Here is a 22,565-nt window from a genome sequence, read left to right on the forward strand (position 1 = left end):
GCTCTGCAGTAGCCTTGAAATCGAACTGCCTTGCAACCAAGGTAGCTGTAAAAAATGCTCAGGCTTGCTGCCACAGGAAGGAATAGACTGAGGCTGGAGCTCTTCAAAAAGAAGTCCCATCCCTCATCATTGTTACCATGCAATCTGTCTCAAAGCTCCCAAGAAGAACTCAATATGCACTGTGTTGCTTTAATTCAAGCAACTGACTCAAAGGAAAACAACTATTCCTAGGATGTTTGTTGAAAAAAATCAGTACCAATTATGCCTGAGGCTGCCACAGCAATTGGATCAAGTAAGAGCCTGAGAAAACATAAAAGGACGATCTGGAGACAAGATGCCCATAGGAGAAATTGCAATAGCTCAGTAGAGTCCCAAAACATGTCAAGGACCTTCAGTTCAGTCACCTGTTGTTCAGTCACCAAGTCATGTCAAACTCTTCGTGGTTCCACGGACTACAACATGTCAGGCTTCCCTGTCCTTCACCTTCACTGTCTCTGGGAGTTTGCTCAAAATCATATCCACTGAGTTGGTGATGCCATCTCAACTTCGGTTACCCCCTTGTCCTCTTGCCCTCAATCTTTCCTAGCATCGTGGTCTTTTCCAATGAGTCAGCTCTTCTCATCAGGTGGCCAAAGTTCTGGAGCTTCAGCTTCAGCATTAGACCTTCCAATGAATATTCAGGGTTGATTTCATTTAGGATGCACTGGTTTGATCTCCTTGCTGTCCAAGGGACTGTCAAGAGTCTTCTCCAGCACCACAATTCAAAAGCATCAATCCTTCAGTGCTCAGCCTTCTTTATGGTTCAACTCTCACATCTATACATGACTACTGGAAAAACTGTAACTCTGACTATTCAGACCTTTGTTGGCAAAGTGATGTCTCTGCTTTTTACTATGCTGTCTAGTTTTGTCATAGCATTCCTTCTAAGGAGCAAGCATCTTTTAATTTTGTGGCTGCAGTCACTCTCTACAGTGATTTTGGAGCCCAAGAAAATAAAAGCTGTCACTGTTTTCAATTTTCCCCCATCTATTTGCCATGAAGTTCTGGGACTGGATGCCATGATCTTAGTTTTTTTAATGTTGAGTTTTAAGCCAGCTTTTTGACTTTCCATTGTCACACTCATCAAGAGGCTCTTTAGTTCCTCTTCACTTTTTGCCCTCAGAGAGGTATCATCTGCATATCTGAAGTTGGTGATGTTACTCCCAGCAATCTTGATTGCAGCTGATTTATCTAGCCTGGCATATAAGTAAAATAAACAAGGTGAGACTATACAGCCTTGACGCACTCCTTTCCCAATTTGGAACCAGTCCTTTGTTCCATGTCCAGTTCTAACTGTTGCTTCTTGACCTGCATACATATTTCTCAGGAGTCAGGTAATGTGGTCTGGTATTCCCATCTCTTTAAGAATTCTACCCAGTTTGTTGTTTTGCCATTCTCTTCTCTAGTGACAGAGACAATTACGTCTCACCAAGTAAAGAATATCAGTACAGAGAAACTATACAAAAGAACTAATTATAAATTCTGGACTTAGAAAATACAATACCTGAAGTAAAAAAAGCAGTAGAGGGACTCAACTGCAGGTTTGAAGTGACAAAAGAACCAGTACACTTGAAGAAAGGTCAAATAAAATGATTACTTCTAAACAATGGAAAGAAAGAAGAATGAAGACAAATTAACAGAGCCTCAGAGAACCACGGGACACAATCAGACAGCCAAACTTAAGCCTAATCAGAATCCCAAAAGACAAGAGAAAAAAAAAAAGAGGCAGACAGAAAATGTGAAGAAATAAATGAGGAAAACTTTCAAAATTTGATAAAAATATTAATTTACACATCTAAGAAGTACAAAATATTCTGTGAAGGATAAATTCAAGGTGATCCATAACTAGACAATAAGAGTCAAGTCATTGAGAGGCCAAGACACAGTAAGAAGCAGAAGACAACTGACTCAACACCTATGTTGCTCCTCAATAAGATTAAGAATTAAATTCCCATTTAAAACCTAAAGAACAAAATGCAGTGGGATGATGTATACAGCATGCTGAACAATTATCAATAAGGTATACTATATACAGCAAAACTATCCTTCAGAAATTAAGGAGAAATTAAAATATTACCAAATAAAAAAATGAAAGAATTCATTGTTAACAGACCTATCCTACAAAAAATACTACAAGAATTCCCTTAGGCTAAAGTAAAAGGACACTCGAAATGAACTGTAAACCACATGATGAAATAAAAAGCATAGATACAGTTAACTACACAGGCAACTCTATAAAACAAATTATAAATGTACTTTATTTGCAATGTACCCTTTTTGTTGTCCTTTCTGATTTAAAATAAACAGTGTCAGACAATAAATATAAAACTATTTTATGGGCTTATAACTTATAAAGATGTAATGAGTATAACAATAATAGCACTAACAAGAGGTTAGGAAAAGGAGATACACTGAAGCAAAATTTCTAAGTTTACAGTAAAATTAAGTTAGTGTCAATATGAACTAGACTGTTTAAATTAACATGCTAATTATAATCTTCAGGATGACTACGGAGAAAAAATTTAGAAAACATATAGTAAAAGAAATGAAATTTTTAAAGGCACACTAAACTGTACTGTATCAGAGATTATATTAAGTGTAATGGGATTAACACTCTAATCAAAAGGCAGAGATGGACTAAATGGAAAAAAAAAATAGACTAGAAAAAAGACAAACATTGGTTCAAAGTCACAACCAGATTGGGAACAAAAGAAGAATAATAAATACCATGTAAGCAGTAACAAAAAGAGAACTGGATTGGCTATACTAATAACAGACAAAATAGAACTTAGATCAAACACTGCTCTCAGCATAACAGCATGAGAGCTCCATGGATCACTTTCCAGAAAAATGAGTTCAAATATAGAAACCAACTATTTAAACTCTCTGGAAATGATCTTAAAGGGATACAGCCAATTAAAAAAAAAAACCTATTCAATAGTAATTACTAAATTCAGTAAGCAAAGATGTAGGACTTCCCTCCATGGTAAGGAAGTCCAGTGGTCCAGTGGTAAAGAATCTACCTGCTAATGCAGGGGACACGAGTTCAATCCCTTGTCCAGGAAGATTCCACATGCCACTGGGCAGCTAAGCCCCTGCATCACAACTACTGAAGCTGACATGCCCTAGAGCCCATGCTCTGCAACAAGAGAAGCCACTGCAATAAGAAGCCCACACACCACAACAAGAGAGCAGCCCCCACTCACTGTAACTAGAGAAAGCCCACACAACAAAGCAACGAAGACCCAGCACAGGCAAAAATAATAAATCAATCAATAAAAAAGAGAAGATGTAGTCTGTGGCATTTGAACCAAGACTACTCACTCCCTCCTTCTTCCCCACCCAATTAAGAAAGAAACTCTACTCCAGACTAGTACAGCTATGGACAGAGGACACATTAGTTTCCTAGCTCCCAGGTGGAGAACCATCTTTCTGAGAGATGTATGACATTAACATTTCTCATCCTGCCCCAAGTACATGTTACTGAGGCTATGTTCAGGCAAATGCAGCTGAGAGGAGCCAAGAGGCTTCCTTCTTCTGCCCAGTACCCAATCATGAACCATAAGCTCTGCATAGATGTGAAATCACCATTGCCCTAGCTTACAAAGTGTGGTTCTATGCTGGGAGAAGCAAACCAGGAAGACCTGAAACTACTTCCCCCCACCCCATCTAGCATTCAGGTCCTAATATCAGGGTGTTACTTCAAGAAAAGTTTGCCACTGTCCCCCTTTCTACCAACACAGTCATGGCTCAGAAATTTTACCTAGAGGGAGAAGCTGACCTTAAGACATATAGCTTTTAATCTCTTCACAAAGGACCTGATTTCATTTTCGAAAACAAGTGAAGATAAACCCAAGGGTGTTCTTAAAACTAGTGCAGTTGTGGTGAAAGGCAATTAGGAGGAACCCTGCTAGTTTGTTGGAGAAAACTGGGGAAAGAGACAAGTGAGAGGAGCCCTTGTGGAGACAGAATACATCTCAAACATTGACCTAAGGGACTATTATTTCAAAGGAGCTGGCTTTGATTGAATTAGTCTGAGGAGCAATTTATGCCTTCCACAGAATTCAAATCAGGGAAATTTAATAGCTAAGTGTGGACACAGAAAGACATGGTCAAAGAAAGCTATGCCAAAATCATAATTATCCAAGAGTGATTGTGGGCATAGTCAAGACTGTATCCCCTAGAAGCAATATTAGAAGGTTCACACTATGTATGTGGGACATTTTCTTGAGGGGAAGGGGGAGTAAACATCTTTAAAATAAGCCAGCCAGGTAGTAAAAAATTAAACAAGCAAACAACACTAAAAATCATGTGGGAGATGAGACCAGAATTCAATGTATTTTCAAAAATGTCCAGTCTCCAACATAAAAATTATGAAACAAGCAAAGAAACAATAAAAGAGGTATGCAAGAAAAGTTGCTTGATAGAGTGATCAGCTATCATATTTAACAGAAAACCAACTCAAAATAGCCATTGTAAATGTCTTTAAAAACTAAGGAAACTATGACTAAAGAAGTAAAGGAAAGCATGATGATGAAATTAATAAAAAAGAACCAAATGGAAATTCTGGATTTGTAAACTACAATAACAGATTTAAAAAAATCACTAGAGGGGCTCAGGAGATTTGAATTGGTAGGAAAAAGAAGAATTAACAAACTTCAAGACTGATAGAGATTATGCAGTCTGAAGAGCAGAGAGAAAAATGAATAAAGAAAAATAAACAATCACATACATATATGGTACACAATTAAATGCATCAACAAATGTTTAATGAAATAAGCCAAAAGAGAGGAAAAAAGAAAAGAAAAAACATTGGAAAAATGAGATGAGTGAACATAGCTGGAAGTGTCACATTCTCTGATCTCAAATAATATCAAGCTATAGCAATTAAAACAGTATGATATTTGCGCAAAAACAGACACTTAGATCAATGGAACAGAGTAGAGAGCTGAGAAATAAATCCACACATATATGATAAATTAATTTACAACAAAGGAGCCAAAAATATACAAGAGGGTAAGGACAGTTTCTTCAGTTAAGTGGTGCTGGGAAAACAAATCAGCCACATGTAAAAGAATGAAACTAGACCACTATTTTATACCATACACAAAAATTACTCAAAAATAGATTAAAGATCAGAGCATAAGACCTAAAACTATAAAACTCCTAGAAGAAAACACATGCTTATGTAAACTCCTTGATATAGGTCTTAGTGATATTTTGAGTCTTGACACCAGAAGTAAAAGCAACAAAAGCAAAAATAAAGTGGGACTACATCAAAATATAAAGCTTCTGCACAGCAAAGGAAATCATCAACAAAATATAAAAGACAACCTTCTGAATGGGAGAAAATATTTGCAAATCAATTATCAGATAAGGAGCTAATATCCAAAATATAACAATCTCACACAACTCTGTAGCAAAGAAACAAACAATCTGATTAAAAACTCGCAGAAGACCTGAATACACACTTTCCAAAGAAGACATACAGATGGCCAAAGGCACATGAAAAGATGGTTAACATCATTAATCATGCATGCTTGTGTGCTAAGTCACTTCAGTCATGTCCAACTCTTTGTGACCCTATGGACTGTAGCCCACCGGGCTACTCTGTCCAGCAGGATTTTCCAGGCAAGAATACTAGAGTGGATAGTCATTTCCCAAACCTGTATCTGCTACACTGGCAGGTGGATTCTTTACTGCTGAGCCAACAGGGAAGACCTAACAACGTGGTATTGTGCTCTATCTAAAACATTTGTTAAGACTGCAATTCTCATGTAAAGAATTCTTAACATAGAAAAGAAAAAAGGAATACAAGGAAACTTTTGGAAGTGATGAGTATGCTTATTGCTTTAATTGTCGTGGTAGCATCATGGTACATGTATACATCCAAACTCATCAAATTATATACTTTAAATGTACAGTTTTTTGCATATCAATTATACCACAAATGTTTTTAAATAAAGAAAAATAATAGAAAATATCAAAGAAACTAGAAGGGTCTTTGAAAATATCAAGAAAATTAACAAATCTTTACCTATACTGATCAAGAATAAAGCAGAGAAAAATCAAATTACTAAAATAAGGGATGGAAGAAGGGCTATCACAATTGCTTTCGCAGAAAAAAAAGAAAAAAACAAGGATTATAAGGGAATGCTATGTAAAATTCCATGCCAACAACTTAGATAATTTAGAAGAAATGTACAAATTCCTAGAGTGGCACAAACGACCAAACTGATTCAAGAAGAAACAGAAAATCTGATTAATCCATAACAAGTAAAGAGATGGAATCAGTAATAAACTAAAGTTCCCACAAAACAAAGCTCAGAGACAGATGGCTTCAGCTGTGAATTCTAGCAAACATTAAAAGAATTAATACCAATCCTTCACAAATTCTCCCCAAAAATAGAATGGAAAGGACCACTTCCCAAATCTTTCTCTAAAGCTATTATTGGTGATATAAAAAACAGATAAATACATCACAAGAAAAGAAAGTAAATCCTGTGGTTATAAATGCAAAATCTTCAACCAAATATTAGTAAACGAAACTTTACAACATGTAATAAAAGCATTATACAGCATGAAATACTTGTATTCTGCCAAAGAGGAATTTCAGATCTGGTACACAGAGGTGTGAGAGCTAATTCTATCTCTGTTAAATCTACACTGGATAGGGGATTAAGAAATGTAAACTACCATGTGTAAGTAAGCTATAAGTATATGTTTTACAGCACAGAGAATAGAGCCAATATTTTATAATAACTATATATGGAGCATTATCTTTAAAAATTGTGAATCACTATATTGTATTTCTGAATATATAATATTGTATATCAAGCATATCTCAATAAAAAATAAATGTTTAAATTTAGACTGGGTCACCTTTTTTGTTAAAAGTGTTGTTAAATTTTGATAAAGTAGGATCAAATCTGGTCACTGTGCTGCATACAATGTTTTGGAAAATTTTCTGAAATTTTAAATTTTATTTGAAAATACATTTAATATAAGATTATTCATAATAAAATTCTGATCATTTTTGTAAGCAATATGAAAAACTTGGTCACTTGTTTTATTGTTTATAACATTAAAATAGTCTATGTGAATTATTTGGCATTAAGTTTCCTCTCATTCTCTTTTATTGCATTTTATCTTTAAAAGTAATTAATGTATGTTTACCATAAAATATTGATTTTACAGATTTTGTGAGTGGCCTTAAATTTTCATGATTTATATGACTATTACCTAAGTTTGAGGGCCACATTCATGTAAGAGATGAAGGAGTCAAAAGACTCCAACAAATAATCTTGTCCTCTACCAAACCATGTATTCCTCACAAGAAGTAACAATTTTAATTACATCTGAGATAAATCATAAAATTGGCTTCTCTGATGGCTCAGTGGTAAACATTCTACCTGCAATGTAGGAGCCACAGGTTTGATTCCTGGGACAGGAAAATTCCCTGGAGGAGGGCATGGCTACCCACTCTAGTAGTTCTGCCTAGAGAATCACATAGACAGAGGAGCCTGGCAGGCTACAGTCCATAGGGTCCTAAAGAGTAGGACATGACTGAAGTGACTTAGCACGCATGCACGCACACAAACCATAAAATAACAATGACATTTTATTTTTGGAGAAACATACAATTATAATACTCTACCAATGCTAGGAAATTTGGGATTTTCTTTCAATTCTACCACTAGAATAAGAGTTAACATATTTGATCTTGATTTTCTCTGAAGAACTGCAGTCAGTCATTTGGTTCATTAAGGGTATATTTTAATACTGGATTAATGCCATATATTCTGATATTTTTTTTGTTCCTTACATTCTGATATAACATTTTAATAAAATTACAGTAAATAAAATTCTCCCTCACTGAATATGGGAACCATAAATTCACCAATAACTTTTAACAAAAGAATTTTTGTTTTCTCAACAATAAATGATACTGTTAATAAGAAATTACCAAAATCCTAGACATATAGTAATTTAAAAACTGAAAATTATCAAATACTAATATAATAAGCATACATACAATTTCCAAGCAACACAAATATTGTAAGAATTTGACTTTTAAAGTTGGTAGAAACAGCGTTCATAATTTAAGGAATATGTAAGGTATGGAGGAGGGCATGGCAACCCACTCCAGTACTCTTGCCTGAAGAATCCCCATGGACAGAGAAACCCGGCAGGCTACATTCCACAGGGTCGCAAAGAGTCGGACACGACTGAGCGACTAAGCACAGCACAAGGTATCATTAAGGGCTTTCCAGACAACTCAGTGATAAAGAATCCACCTGCCAATGCATGAAACACTGATTTAATCCCTGGGACAGGAAGATTCCCTGGTAAAGGAAATGGCAACCCACTCCAGTATTCTTGCCTGGGAAATCCCATGGTCAGGGGAGCCTGGCTGGCTACAGTCTATGCGGTCGCAGAAGAGTGGGACACGAGTTAGCAGCTAAACAACAACAATAAGGTACAATTATCCATCTTCTCCCTCAACATGTAAATATATAGAAAGATATTTTCTATTTGGGACCTTGAATAAAACTTAAGCATTTTATTGTCTTTTTATTCCAAATATATTTTGTTGTTATTGTTGTTAAATCTAAAGATGTACAAATGAATATTTGATGTGCAGTTTTAATTAATCATGATGCTTTAGGTGAAAATAAATTTTCTGCTTGAATCAACATTTCACTTTTGGAAATTAACAGGAAGAAATTATAAGTTTAAAAGTCTATTACTTATAAATTTTAAGAAATTGAAAGAACTATACATTTCAATAAAGATAAAGCTTATTGGCAAAATTAATAAGTTTGACACAATCAGCATTAGCTTTGTAGAGATGAAACAGCATTTCAAGGAAAACTGATTTACCTTCATTATTTGTTCTATTTTATCTGCTGATGCTTATACATTTATAGTAATATAAATATGCAAAATTTCTCCTCAAAACGGTTCACATTTAAGAAAACTACATAACTTCTCTTAAGACTGGATATGGCTAATTGCAATGAATTTACACCAAAACAATAACTTACTTGAAGTCCCCAGAAGCTTGGAAGGGATTTTTAACTTTCACAGTAACTTCTTTCCATTTATAACATGGGGATTTGCATTTTATAGTTTCCTAAGGTAAAAAAGAAATAAAACATAATATATGATAATAACAAAAAAGAATATCCTCAACTATAAAATATAGGCTTAAAGTATCTAAAAACCTGTCCATTTAAACATTTCAGAGATTAATTTATATAAACATACTGCCAAAATCTGAGTGGGAAAAAAATAGAAATAGATTTACCTCATCACTGATCCATAGCACTATGCTAACAACTGAATGATTTGTCACAATACTGTCTCCTAAATTTATTTCCTTAAAAATCATCTTGTTCATGACTGAGCATGATTTTATATTTGCAAATTAATCCATCATATGTGTGTGTGTGTGTGTGTGTGTGTGTACCCCGAATACACATGACATAAAGAAGAGGCAGGTGTGTGTGCACATGTGCACACTGGTGTGCGAGTGCAAGAATATCTGTGATATCTGTGTTGGAACATGTGTGACTGTGGCATGCCTGTGTTTCTAATGCAGTGGCTGTATTGATATATTTTTACTGTAATAAAAGCACAAATATAAAACTTAAATTACTCAAGACTTCCATGAAAGAAAAGATTTTAGGAATTCCACACCTCTAGACTAATCAGGATCTTACCTTATTTCTCCATTATTATCCAATTATTTCCTGATGTCTAAGACCATGAGTGGCCAAATGGAGAAGTAAACAGAGATCATATAAGGTCCAAGTGTCAGCTTTTCTGCCCCAGAGCCATGATAATGACAGGCTGACACCATCCATCCATGTCTCTTAAACACACGTGGCAAAGCAATGTTTTTTACAGAGAATTTGTGTGAGAGTGTTGGGAAATGTAAGAATTCAGGAGGAAATCAGAAGATCACAATAGTATCTCAGTGACAATCAAACATGTGCTTTCTGTTCCGGGTGTCCTTATTGAATAAGCCATTCTGTCCAGGTGAGTGTCTTAATGCTCTCCTCACACAAAGTGGCCTTCTAGAGTCATTCTCTCTTTACCTCCCACTCAAGCCACTGCACACCTATGATTTTTCATAATCCATATGAAAATCTGGCAACATAAATATACTTCTTTGCCATCAGCCAAGGTAGAAAATAATATGTAGACAAACTAATGACTACACAAAGTCAATCATAACAACATCACAACTATTTTACAGAGATTTAAAAATCCTTCTCCCCCATCCTTTGAGGTAGTAACACTTCAGAACTCTGACTGGAACATGATTACCTCTCACTAAATGCTGGTCTTAGCATTATCTTTGTAACGGATTTGCTCCAGAGCACCCTAAAGATAAATTGATAACTGTTCCTATCAGAAACAGAAACATTTTCTTTGCTATCTAAATCACCAAACCTTAATTCAAACAAAAAACAGACATAGGCCCAGGGAGTGCTTTAACTTAAATCACAAGTCTCCATGGCAGAAGGTCATGTAAATTGCTATACACATAGTGAATGACTCCTTGATATAAAGCACAAATATAATTATAAAAAGACAACCTTAAAACAGTACTCAATACAAGTCTTTTCAAAATGCAGATGGCCAACAGGCACATGAGAAGATGCTAATCATAAGAGAAATGTGTATCAAAACCACAATGAGATATCATCTAGCATCTGTCAGAATGGCCATTTATCAAAAAGAACACAAATAACAAATGCTGGCGAGGATGTGGAGTAAAGGGTACCCTTTTACAGTTGGTGGGAAGGTAAATCACCACAGTCACTGTGGAAAGCAGTATGGAAGTTTCTCAAAAGTCCAAAAATAGAACTACCATATGATCCAGCTATTCCACTCTGTGTATATATCCAAAGAAAATGAAGATACTAATTTGAATAAATACATGCACCCCAACATTCAAGCAGCATTAATTACAATTGCCAAGATATGGAAGCAACCTAAGTGTCCATCAACAGATGAATGGATAATGAAGATGTGGGGTGTATGTGTGTGATAATGAAGATGTGGGGTGTATGTGTGTATATGTGTGTGTGTATAATACACATATATTATATCTGGTTATATGTGTGTCAGTGTACGTGTGCTCAGTTGCTTAGTCATGTCCAAGTCTTTGTGACTCCATGGACTGTAGCACACCAGGCTCCTCTGTCCACGGGATTTTCAAAGCAAAAATACTGGACTGACTGGCTACTTCCTTCTCCAGAGGATTTCCCCAACCCAGAAATTGAACTCACGTCTTTTGTGTCTCCTGCACTGGCAGGTAGATTCTTTATTACTAGTGCCACCTGTGAAGCCATATATATATATATATATATATATATATATATATATATATATATGTATATGTATATGTATTATCTTTTTTTTTTTTTTGCCATTTGCAGCAACATGGATGTACTTGGGCTTTGCAGGTGGTGCCAGTGGTAATGAACCCAATTGCCAATGCAGAAGATACAAGAGATGCAAGTCTGATCCTTGGGTAGGGAAGATCCCCTGGAGGAGGGCATGGCAACCGCTCCAATATTCTTGCCTAGAGAATCCCATGGAAAGAGGACCTGGCAGGCTACGGTCCATATGTTTGCAAAGAGTTGGACACAACTGAAGCCGCTTAGCAGCAGCAGGATGTATTATGGTAAGGCATTAGGGGCATTATGCTAAGTGAAATAAGTCAGAAAGAGACAAACACTGCATAATATCACTTATATGTGAGATCTAAAAAATGCAACAAACTAGTGAATATAATTAAAAAAAAAAAAAGGAAACAGCCTCACAGATACAGAGAACAAATTAATGGTTACCAGTGATGACAGTGGGGAGGGGCCATGTAGGGGTGGAAGGTACAAACTCTTGGGTGTAAGATAGTTCCAGGGATGCATTGTACAATAAAGGGAATATAACCAATATTTTGTAATAACTGTAAATTGAAAGTAATGTTTAAACATTGCATACAAAATTAATAAACAAAACCAAAATTTTAAAGTACAAGTCCTTTCAATTTCTATTATAAAATTGAGACTTATTTCCAAAGAAAGAGTATAAAAGCAAAAATATCAGAGATACAGAAACCAAAAACTGCACAAATATAAGTAAGTACACATCTGTGTCTGCATATGCATACGATCTCAAAGAACAAGAGCTGCCAGGAGATAAAACTTGGAAGAACAGCTGTACTTGGAACACTTCATGGCTTGAGAAGAGAAGCAAAAAATATATCATAAAAGAGGTAAGATTTACTTACGATGGTTTTAAAATTGAGGACTTCACCCTTGAGAGCAAAAGTCATCATAGTACCTCCTATTCCATTCTTAGGTCTTGAAATTAATAGCAGTGAAGCTTCAGCAGGATGGAGGAAGCGACTGGTAAATTTCAGAGTGATAGTAATTTGGTTTCTATTTAACAAAAGGTAAAAAAAAAAAAAAAACAAAAAAAAAAAACTACTGTAATGAAAAAAGACAACAAGCATCTATCCAGTGAAGATCATATACCTAGTACACACACCCTGTAAAATACTCACTTCTACAGTAAAATTAAAGATTGTTGCAGATTTTAGAAAGCCTATAATCTAGTTATTGCTGTTAGTCAAAACATATTGATCCAGTCTGTAAAACCTAAAGTTAACTTCCAAATGCATATATAATCTATCGAGTATTTGATTTTCTAGGAGTTAGCCACAGGAAATCATGTGTGCATTTTTATGTGAATTTTATAGGAAATTCTGGGTTACTGGTTAGGCACATTCTTAGTTACATCAATGACTTTTGATTACATGGAGGAAAAATGAGAAAGACAAGTTCAAAGAAAATACTTCAAACTGTGGTTGAAAATAAAATTCAAACCTCAAATCAAAATAACTGCATATAAGTAGTATGACTTTTATTTGAAAGACAAAATTAAAGGAAAGAATAAAGAAAACATGTATCTCCTTTAACCTTCAACTTTCTAGTTTAAACCATTGTAAAACAGTTAAAGAATCTACGTACGGACTTGGAAACTTTATTTCTCAGTTTTTAGGGGAATGACTAAGCCATGGCACCGGGGCAATCTTGCATAATCACACAGGCCACAAATATGCAAAGTTTAACTGCAGTGGCTGTAAGTGTTGCCAGAAAGTTCTGTGATCCTCCCATAACATGAGAGCATGGAGTTTCAGGAAAAACTGCGACAAGAACATTTCTCATTTGCCTCTCTATCTTCCCTGAGAGTCTGTCAGCAGACAATTTGCCATTGACTCCGCGTAGCCCCCTCCAGCATAGAGTTACAGGCTAGAAAACTGCTTAACTGCAGCATGAAACTGACTGTCAGCAACAGGTGTCCTCCCATGCATGGTGCAGTCTTCTGGCCCCTTTTGTTTTGGCACCACTCTGCATAACGGGCATGGAGATCTGCCCCTCTGGTAACTTTTGCTTTGACTGTTTATGTAAGTAATGAGCTCTCCAAATGAAAAATGGGCTCAATGTTTCTTTACCGGCTGAATCTTTCCGCCTTACTTTTCCATAGCTGTAGGTGGTAAACCTTGGAGACTTTCATCTTTGCTTTTTCTCTGACTTTTAGCATAGTTAGCACTATACATGGAGAAGGCAATGGCACCCAACTCCAGTACTCTTGCCTGGAAAACCCCATGGATGGAGGAGCCTCGTGGGCTGCAGTCCACGGGGTCACTAAGTCGGACATGACTGAGCAACTTCACTTTCACTTTTCACTTTCATGCACTGGAGAAGCAAATGGCAAGCCACTCCATGTTCTTGCCTGGAGAATCCCGGGGACGGAGGAGCCTGGTGGGCTGCCGTCTATGGGGTCGCACAGTCAGACATGACTGAAGTGACTTAGCAGCAGCAGCAGCAACAGCAGCACTATACATTATATCACAGTTATTCTTTGCACAAACTATGATCTGTCATTTTCCCTTAGGATACACACAGTTGGGAACAGAAATGGCAATAGCTTCTCTCAGCATTACACTATGGCTTAACTTCCCCAGAATCTTTGAAGAATCTCTTTTGAATATGCAAGCTTAGGGTGCAGCATAGAGTAAAGTGAATGGAGGACTTTCAAAATCAATTAAAATATTCTCAAAATTGATTTTTAGGGAAAATTACAACTCAGAACTAGCAGGAATGGGAGAATTTTATTCAGATATAATATCACTAATCTCAACTACTGCAAAAGGACATTTTCATGACATATTCATGACATTTTCATGACTACTAAAAAGCTCATGTACTTAAATTTAACTGAAAAGAGAATATTTGATCTTGACATCTTTTTCTGGGTGTTTTTCAAACTCTGTGTTAGGATACCTGCGGTTTAGGATTTTGGTAGATATTCAAAAATTCATTACTAGGTAAAGCCATACGTTCAATTAAAATTTATAATGTTCCAGACTTTGTTTTAGGTTTGGGGGATAATTAGAAAAAGAAAAAACACTATTTCTGAACTCCTGAATCTTTCATTTTATATGACATGGCAGACATTAATTACATCATCATAAAATAAATGTGAAAACAAACTATGTATGTGCTATGAAGTGATATAAGGGCATGTAATAGAGGGTGATACAGTCTGAAGGGTCACAGGAAGTGATATGTTAGGTAGGATATGGAGGATGACAATGAGTTAGGTAGGATTTGCATGGGATGAAAGAAGGCATCCAAGCACTCTAGTATGAGGAATTCTGATGATTTTAAATAATCTATCAAAGGCCAGTGGTGTTGAAGCTTAGAGAGCAAAGGTGTTAGTGATACAAGATGTGGTTAAGAGCCAGCCATGAAAGGCCACATGGCCTATGTTGAGATATTCGGTCAATATCATAATGGTGAGGGAAGCTATTAGAATATTTTAAGCCAAAGAGTAACATGACCAAATTTACATTAAAACATTATTGCTAGTCTAATGTAAAGGATGGACTGCAGAGAATCCTTTTGGAATCAATTGTAGCAGGCTAGTTTAAAGGTGATCATTTAAATTCAATTGCTCAGTTGTGTCTGATTCTTTGTGACCCCATGAACCGCAGCACGCCAGGCCTCCCTGTCCATCACCAACTCCTGGAGTTTACCCAAACTCATGTCCATTGACTTGGTGATGCCATCCAACCATCTCATCCTCTGTCATCCCCTTCTCCTCTTGCACTCAATCTTTCCCAGCATCAGGGTCTTTTCAAATGAGTCAGCTCTTCGCATCAGGTGGCCAAAGTATTGGAGTTTCAGCGTGAACATCAGTCCTTCCAATGAACACCCAGAACTGATCTCCTTAGGGATGGATTGGTGATATCTCCTCGCAGTCCAAGGGACTCTCAAGAGTCTTCTTTAACACCACAGTTCAAAAGCATCAATTCTTCCGTGCTCATCTTTCTTTATAGTCCAACTCTCACATCCATAAATGACCACTGGAAAAACCATAGCCTTGACTAGACAGACCTTTGTTGGCAAAGTAATGTCTCTGCTTTTTAATATCCTGTTTAGGTTGGTCATAACTTTCATTCCAAGGAGTAAGCATCTTTTAATTTCATGGCTGCAATCGCCATCTGCAGTGATTTTGGAGCCCCCAAAAATAAAGTCTGACACTGTTTCCACTGTTTCCCCGTCTATTTGCCATGAAGTGATGGGACCGATGCCATGATTTTAGGTTTCTGAAAGTTGAGCTTTAAGCCAACTTTTTCACCCTCCTCTTTCACTTTCATCAAGAAGCTCTTTAGTTCTTCTTCGCTTTCTGCCATAAGGGTGGTGTCATCTGCATATCTGAGGTTACTGATATTTCTCCCGGCATTCTTGATTCCATTTGTTCTTCTTCCAGCCCAGCGTTTCTCATGATGTACTCTGCATAGAAGTTAAATAAGCAGGGTGACAATATACAGACTTGACATAATCCTTTTCCTATTTGGAACACTCTGTTCTTCCATGTCCCGTTCTAACTGTTGCTTCTTGACCTGCATACAGGTTTCTCAAGAGGCAGGTCAGGTGCTCTGGTATTCCCATCTCTCTCAGAATTTTCCACAGTTTATTGTGATCCACACAGTCAAAAGCTTTGGCGGAGTCAATAAAGCAGAAATAGATGTTTTTCTGGAACTTGCTTGCATTTTCGATGATCCAGCAGATGTTGGCAATTTGATCTCTGGTTCCTCTGCCGTTTCTAAAACCAGCTTGAACATCTGGAAGTTCAAGTTCACGTATTGCTGAAGCCTGGCTTGGAGAATTTTGAGCATTACTTTACTAGCATGTGAGATGAGTGCAACTGTGCAGTAGTTTGAGCATTCTTTGGCACTGCCTTTCTTAGGGATTGGAGTAAAACTGACCTTTTCCAGTCCTCTGGCCACTGCTGAGTTTTCCAAATTTGCTAACATATTGAGTGCAGCACTTTCACAGCATCATCTTTTAGGATTTGAAATAGCTCAACTGGAATTCCATCACCTCCACTAGCTTTGTTCATACTGATGCTTTCTAAGGCCTACTTGAGTTCACATTCTAGGATGTCTGGCTCTAGATGAGTGATCACACCATCGTGATCATCTGGGTTGTGAAGATCTTTTTTGTACAGTTCTTCTGTGTATTCTTGCCACCTCTTCTTAATATCTTCTGCTTCTGTTAGGTCCATACCCTTTCTGTCCTTTATTGAGTCCATCTTTGCATGAAATGTTGCCTTGGTATCTCTAATTTTCTTGAAGAGATCTCTAGTCTTTCCCATTCTGTTGTTTTCCTCTATTTCTTTGCATTGATCACTGAGGAAGGCTTTCTTATGTCTCCTTGTTATTCTTTGGAACTCTGCATTCAAATGGGTATATCTTCCCTTTTCTCCTTTGCTTTTTGCTTCTATTCCTTTCAATGTTATTTGTAGGCCTCCTCAGACAGCCATTTTTCTGTTTTGCATTTCTTTCTCTTGGGGATGGTCTTGATCCCTGTCTCCTGTACAATGTCACGAACCTCCATCCATAGTTCATCAGGCACTCTATCAGATCCAGTCCCTTAAATCTATTTCTCACTTCTACTGTATAGTCATAAGGGATTTGATTTAGGTCATTCCTTAATGGTCTAGTGGTTTTCCCTACTTTCTTCAATTTAAGTCTGAATTTGGCAATAAGGAGTTCATGATCTGAGCCACAGTCAGCTCCCTATCTTGTTTTTGCTACCTGTATAGACCTTCTCCATCTTTGGCTTCAAAGAATATAATCAATCTGATTTCAGTGTTAGCCATCTGGTGATGTCTGTGTATAGAGTCTTCTCTTGTGTTGTTGGAAGAGGGTGTTGCCATGACCAGTGCATTCATTCTCTTGGCAAAACTCTATTAGCCTTTGCCCTGCTGCATTCTGTACTCCAAAGCTAAATTTACCTGTTATTACAGGCGTTTCTTGACTTCCTATTTTTGCATTCCAGTCCCCTCTAATGAAAAGGACATCTTTTTTGGGTGTTGGTTCTAACAGGTCTGGTAGGTCTTCATAGAACCACTCAACCTTTCAACTTTTTAAAGGTACATTAGATTAGCTTGAAAGAGGAAGATAAAGGGAGGGATGCCAAATTTATGATATACTGTGTAAAATCATTAAGGCTAGGTAATGGATTGGCTCTCTGTGGAAGATGATGAAAAAAGGAGTTCACGAATGACCATAATCTATGGGACTTCCATGGTGGTCCAGTGGATAAGAATCTGCCTTACAATGCAGGGAATGTAGGCTCAATCCCCGGTCAGGGAACTAAGACTGTACATGTCATGGAGCAACTCTGTGTGCATGCTGCAACTGCTAAGCCCATGTGCCCTAGAGCCTGTGCTCCTCAATAAAAGAGGCCACCACAATGAGAAGCCTGTGCACCACAACTTAGATAGTAGCTCCTGCTGGCCGCAAGTAGAGAAAGCTCAGGCACCACAACAAAGTCTCAGCACAGTCAAAAATAAATAAATAGACAGAAAGAATCTAAGGAACATGTACTTAGTAAATAAATTTATGGAACTATACTTAACTTTTATGAAACATTTAAAAATATAGTATCCTGTTTGTGAAGCCCATGGCTGGTATTAGAACCATCAAGATTTTGAGCTTCTCTTGAGTATAGATATTCCTTTTATAAAGTTTGTAGACAGATTTAAGCATGTAAATGACCAGGGCCTTCCTACTTGTGTTAGAAAGTTTAGAATCAAGTTGGTTGTACACTTCAGGTATACGTCTTAGGTCTCCAGATGTGTATCATAATTATGGACTTTATCTTAATTGTCTTACCATTTATTTTCTTTTTCTTCCAATGGCCTACCCCTCATTTAAAAAAAAAAAGTCTCCTTGATATTACATTTACCTCTTCAACTTGGCTTTTGGAAGAGATGGGGAATAAATATATGACACATCAATGTCAGTGCCCAGATGGCTCAATGAGAATAATGAGGAAAAAAGAAACAGAATGGTGTTCTAAAAGTATACTTTCACTTTTATGACAGTCACTCTATGATTATAGCTAAATAAAGTCATCAAGTTAGATGCAGAAATGTTTGCTTATAAGCTGGTACAGCCATTTAATCTTTTCTATATAAATCATATCTCAGGGAATTTAAATTCACAACTGGCAGAAAAAAAACTATTATTAATCATGATTTAGACAGAATCTAAGATAGGATGTGGTGCAACATAGATAATTATATAATATATGATAAGATAAACCTACAGATTTTTTAAATAAAATATTTTCCTGAATCCTCTGTGGAAAAACCAAAGCTTTGAAATTAGTCTAGCTAAAAAGTTATTTTTAAAAACACTTAACAATGGCATTGAAACCTACAAACTGAAATGCACCTGCAGAAGTGAGTATCTGGTTTTCATACACATTGAGAATTAAGCATTACATTTTCTGGGAATCCTTCCTAAGAACACGGAGGTGCTTCATTTTTCCCCATTTTCTTCTTGCTTTATACACGCAGGATAAATAAAACAACTATCAAATAACATCCTTATTATGTATTTGCTTGTGTGACACTCTGCCAGATTATAAACCTTTGTGAGTAGTTTTGATATATTTTCATCTATGAATCATAGTACTTCAAATTTAGAGGAGGGATGCAAATACTTACTGACTGCTTCCTATAAGTCCCAGTTACAGTACTAGGTGCTGTCCCTATATAACTACATTTATTACTGAACACTATAGGCAAATATTCTGATCTCCATTTTCCAAATAAGAAAAATGAAGCTTGATATAAAATCTGTATGTTTCACTATTTAAGCCCAGTATTTAATTGTCAAATGACATGATAAAAGGGTTCTAGGCCACACTGGCATCTGAAACTCAGATTAACTGTCTCTCTCTCTAAGATAAATCTCATTAAGATTATAATAAACATTTGTTTTTTAAGCTACTAGTTGAAGGAAACCATCGATGAGAATCTGTATAGAGGCTAATAAAAGAAACAAAGCTGCCTATAGACTCCTGGAGAAGCCATTTCCAGAAATACCTATGTAAATGGAGGGCAAAATGAGTTTCAGACAACCCTACTCTTCCGAAGGTCAGTGTATGATGTCAGGCAACTGGACATAAAAGCAAAATTGTTTTTACCCTAAAATGAAGTTGGCCAATTGACAAACCTGTCCATATACAGAATCACAATTTACTTTTCTATTGCCATATTTTTACAAATAAATGAATAAACAAGTATCACAAGTCATTTTAATAAATCCTTCAACATGAAACACTGAGACCAAGATGAAAAATCGTACCAAATGACCTCAAAGAAAATAAAAATAATATAGGTAATAGATGAGAACATGAAAGTCAGAATGGAAAAGTCAGAGACATTTATGAAGATTTTGTACCTCCAATTTAACAATGGGATGCTATGAAATAGATACCCAATAAAAAACAAAGTATTCTTACATATATATATATATATATATATATATGGAATTATCTATCTACCTACCTATTTGTCTATCTCCTAAAGGAAACAGTTAGAAATGAAGGCATGTTGATCAAGAGAGAAAAAACACTGAGCTGAAAAATGAGTAATGAGATAGGATACATAGAGAATCCAGTTAACAGCATCCAACAACCAAAGGCTGGAAAATGAAAACAGAGAAAATGGAGAAGAGAAAATGATGAAAAGTAATTTAAGAGAATTTTCCAAAACTTATTAAAAAACAAACAAACCCTTATAATGAAAGGACTCACTGTGCTCCCAGTCAGTGAATAAAAGATCCTTTTTGATTCATTCTGGAACAATATCAGAACACAGTGGGAGATCCTAAAAATGTCCAGGGGTGTGGGAAAGCAGAATTATAGTAGAAATTACAGTATCACAAAAACTGAATACTATGAGGCAAGTGGAACAATGATCTCAACCTATAAGGAAAAACTCTTTCGTCTTAGAAAAATACATGACGCAAAATTTAAATCAAGTGTAAGGGTAGTCAAAAAACATGCTTAAAAATCAAAATTTTGGCAAATTTACCTCTGCTATACTTTTTATTAGATGGTTTCATAAAGGAAGTTTTTTTTTAGTAAAGAAGTGAGTACACTAAGAAAGAGAAATACATTAGTTTCTATCCAAAGAGAAATATAGAGTGTCCAATACTGACAGCTTTTCAGTAGGTCTAGAAAGCAATCAGCCCAAATAAGAACAAAAGGATGCGATACACTTGAAGGAAAGGTTTTACATATTTTTTTAGAATTTGTTAATTTTTCTCAACTAAAATGGAGTCAAAAGATACGTTGTATCTACTGATAGTATACAAAGAAAATATTTACAAAACACATTTTTACTCTTGGAACAGTAATGAATAAAAGATAAAAATAGTGATGTTTAGTGGGAGGGTGATACATCTAGAGGGGTAAGTAAGCAACATCATCAAATATTATGTCAATATTATGCCATATGTCAAGACACTATTTCTGCGGTTGATAATATAAAAATATTGGCAGGATATACAGATTATTTATATTTATGGAGATAATCATTGGAAGAATTAAAATTAGACATAGCTGAAAGAGTTAAAAGTATGCACTCAAGAAGTGCATCTCTAGAGATGGGAATATCAGGCAAGAAGGACTTCTTTGCACGTTAAACTTCCCCACATAGCTGAATTGTTAAAGCAGGTGCAAGTTAAATTTTGACTTAAAAAGATAAAGAAATTGACAACAAGAATATATGTACATGTCAAATATGGTCAAAATATTGATGCAATTATATGTTATGGATCTGTAGGATTTCTTACAAACAGTTAATGCTATATTTTCTTTGAATGCCAAGGGCTTTGTATGAATATGATATACATAAACACACACACAGTATGTACAGGTGTCAGTTAAAAAGAGTCTTAACTCTGGGTTTAGATTGGCTGGTTTTTAATCCCTATTTCACAATTTAAGAACAGGGAAAATTGGGTAAGTAATATAATGTCTCTATGCCCAGTGTCTTCTTTTGTAAAAGGGGGACACTATTACGGTTGCCAGGATGGTTAGATATGAAAAGGTACTAAAAGTGTATATTTTATAGGTTTTGTGTATAGCAAATATTTAACAGATATTAAGTACTTTAACATTTGCATTTATAATACATTGTGTAAATATTTAATTATGTATATGCTATAATATTCATATAAAAATACAAGAAAGAAATCAACTAATAAATGCATTTATCAGATGGAATTCTAGGTAATTTTTAAAATAATTTTCTGCAACAAATTTTCAGCAATGGAAGCATACAGATTTCATATTTATATGAAAACTATAAATGCTAATTAAACTAACAAGACATATGGTCTTGGGAATTCCATAGCAGTTCAGTGGTGATTTCACTGTTGTGACCTAAGTTTGATCCCTTGTCAGGGGATGAGGATACTGTAAGCTGTAGAGCACAGCCAAAAAAAATGGTCTTAACCTAAAACATCATAGGTCTAGTGTGGTTGTTAGAAAGAATTTTCACATAATGAGAGCTTTGAAACACTGGAACAGGCTATTAGGCTTATGAAAGAACAAAGGGTGGGGTAGGGTGGGGACCTTAATTCTTTTCACTTATTATTACTTATTATTCACTTATTTGAAGAAGGGAATCACAACCCACTCCATTATTCTTGCCTGGAGAATCCCATGGACAGAGGAGCCTGGTGGGCTACAGTCAATGGTGTTGCAAGAGTCGAATATGACTATTCGACTAAACCACTACCACCGCTCACTTATTAGCATCCTATTTGAAGGGCAGAGAATAGATCTCAATGATTAAAGTACTGAGGGAAGACAATGGTACTCTGACAACGTCCAAAAGAACTACTATTACTAACACTGTGTTTTATAACAGATATATAAGAAGTATAATTTGGAAGATGACTGGGATGTTTTTACAAGGAGCTTTATTCTGGGATTTGATTTATAATATAGATACAGATAAGTGAAGAAATGTTTTTCTCATATTTAGTTCAATTTGGATGTAGTCCCAATGATGAATATATTTTATAAATTATATACTCCTTAGCATGGAGCAGCAACTGAAGAAAA

The 22,565-nt window shown here is 35.9% G+C and overlaps 1 protein-coding gene across 1 annotated transcript in view; it reads right to left on the reverse strand.

The window, feature by feature from the left end:
* The window catches only part of CFAP47 (cilia and flagella associated protein 47), a 502,957-nt gene that overhangs the window by 242,203 nt on the left and 238,189 nt on the right, over positions 1 to 22,565 (reverse strand). The window contains exons 38-39 of the mRNA XM_052662737.1: positions 12,347 to 12,497; positions 9,087 to 9,175 (exon numbers count right to left, since the gene is read on the reverse strand). Coding sequence (XP_052518697.1) covers positions 9,087 to 9,175; positions 12,347 to 12,497 — 240 coding nt within the window. The remainder of the gene's footprint in view (positions 1 to 9,086; positions 9,176 to 12,346; positions 12,498 to 22,565) is intronic.

The sequence above is a fragment of the Budorcas taxicolor genome, chromosome X, assembly GCF_023091745.1.
Source record: "Budorcas taxicolor isolate Tak-1 chromosome X, Takin1.1, whole genome shotgun sequence".
NCBI lineage: Eukaryota > Metazoa > Chordata > Mammalia > Artiodactyla > Bovidae > Budorcas > Budorcas taxicolor.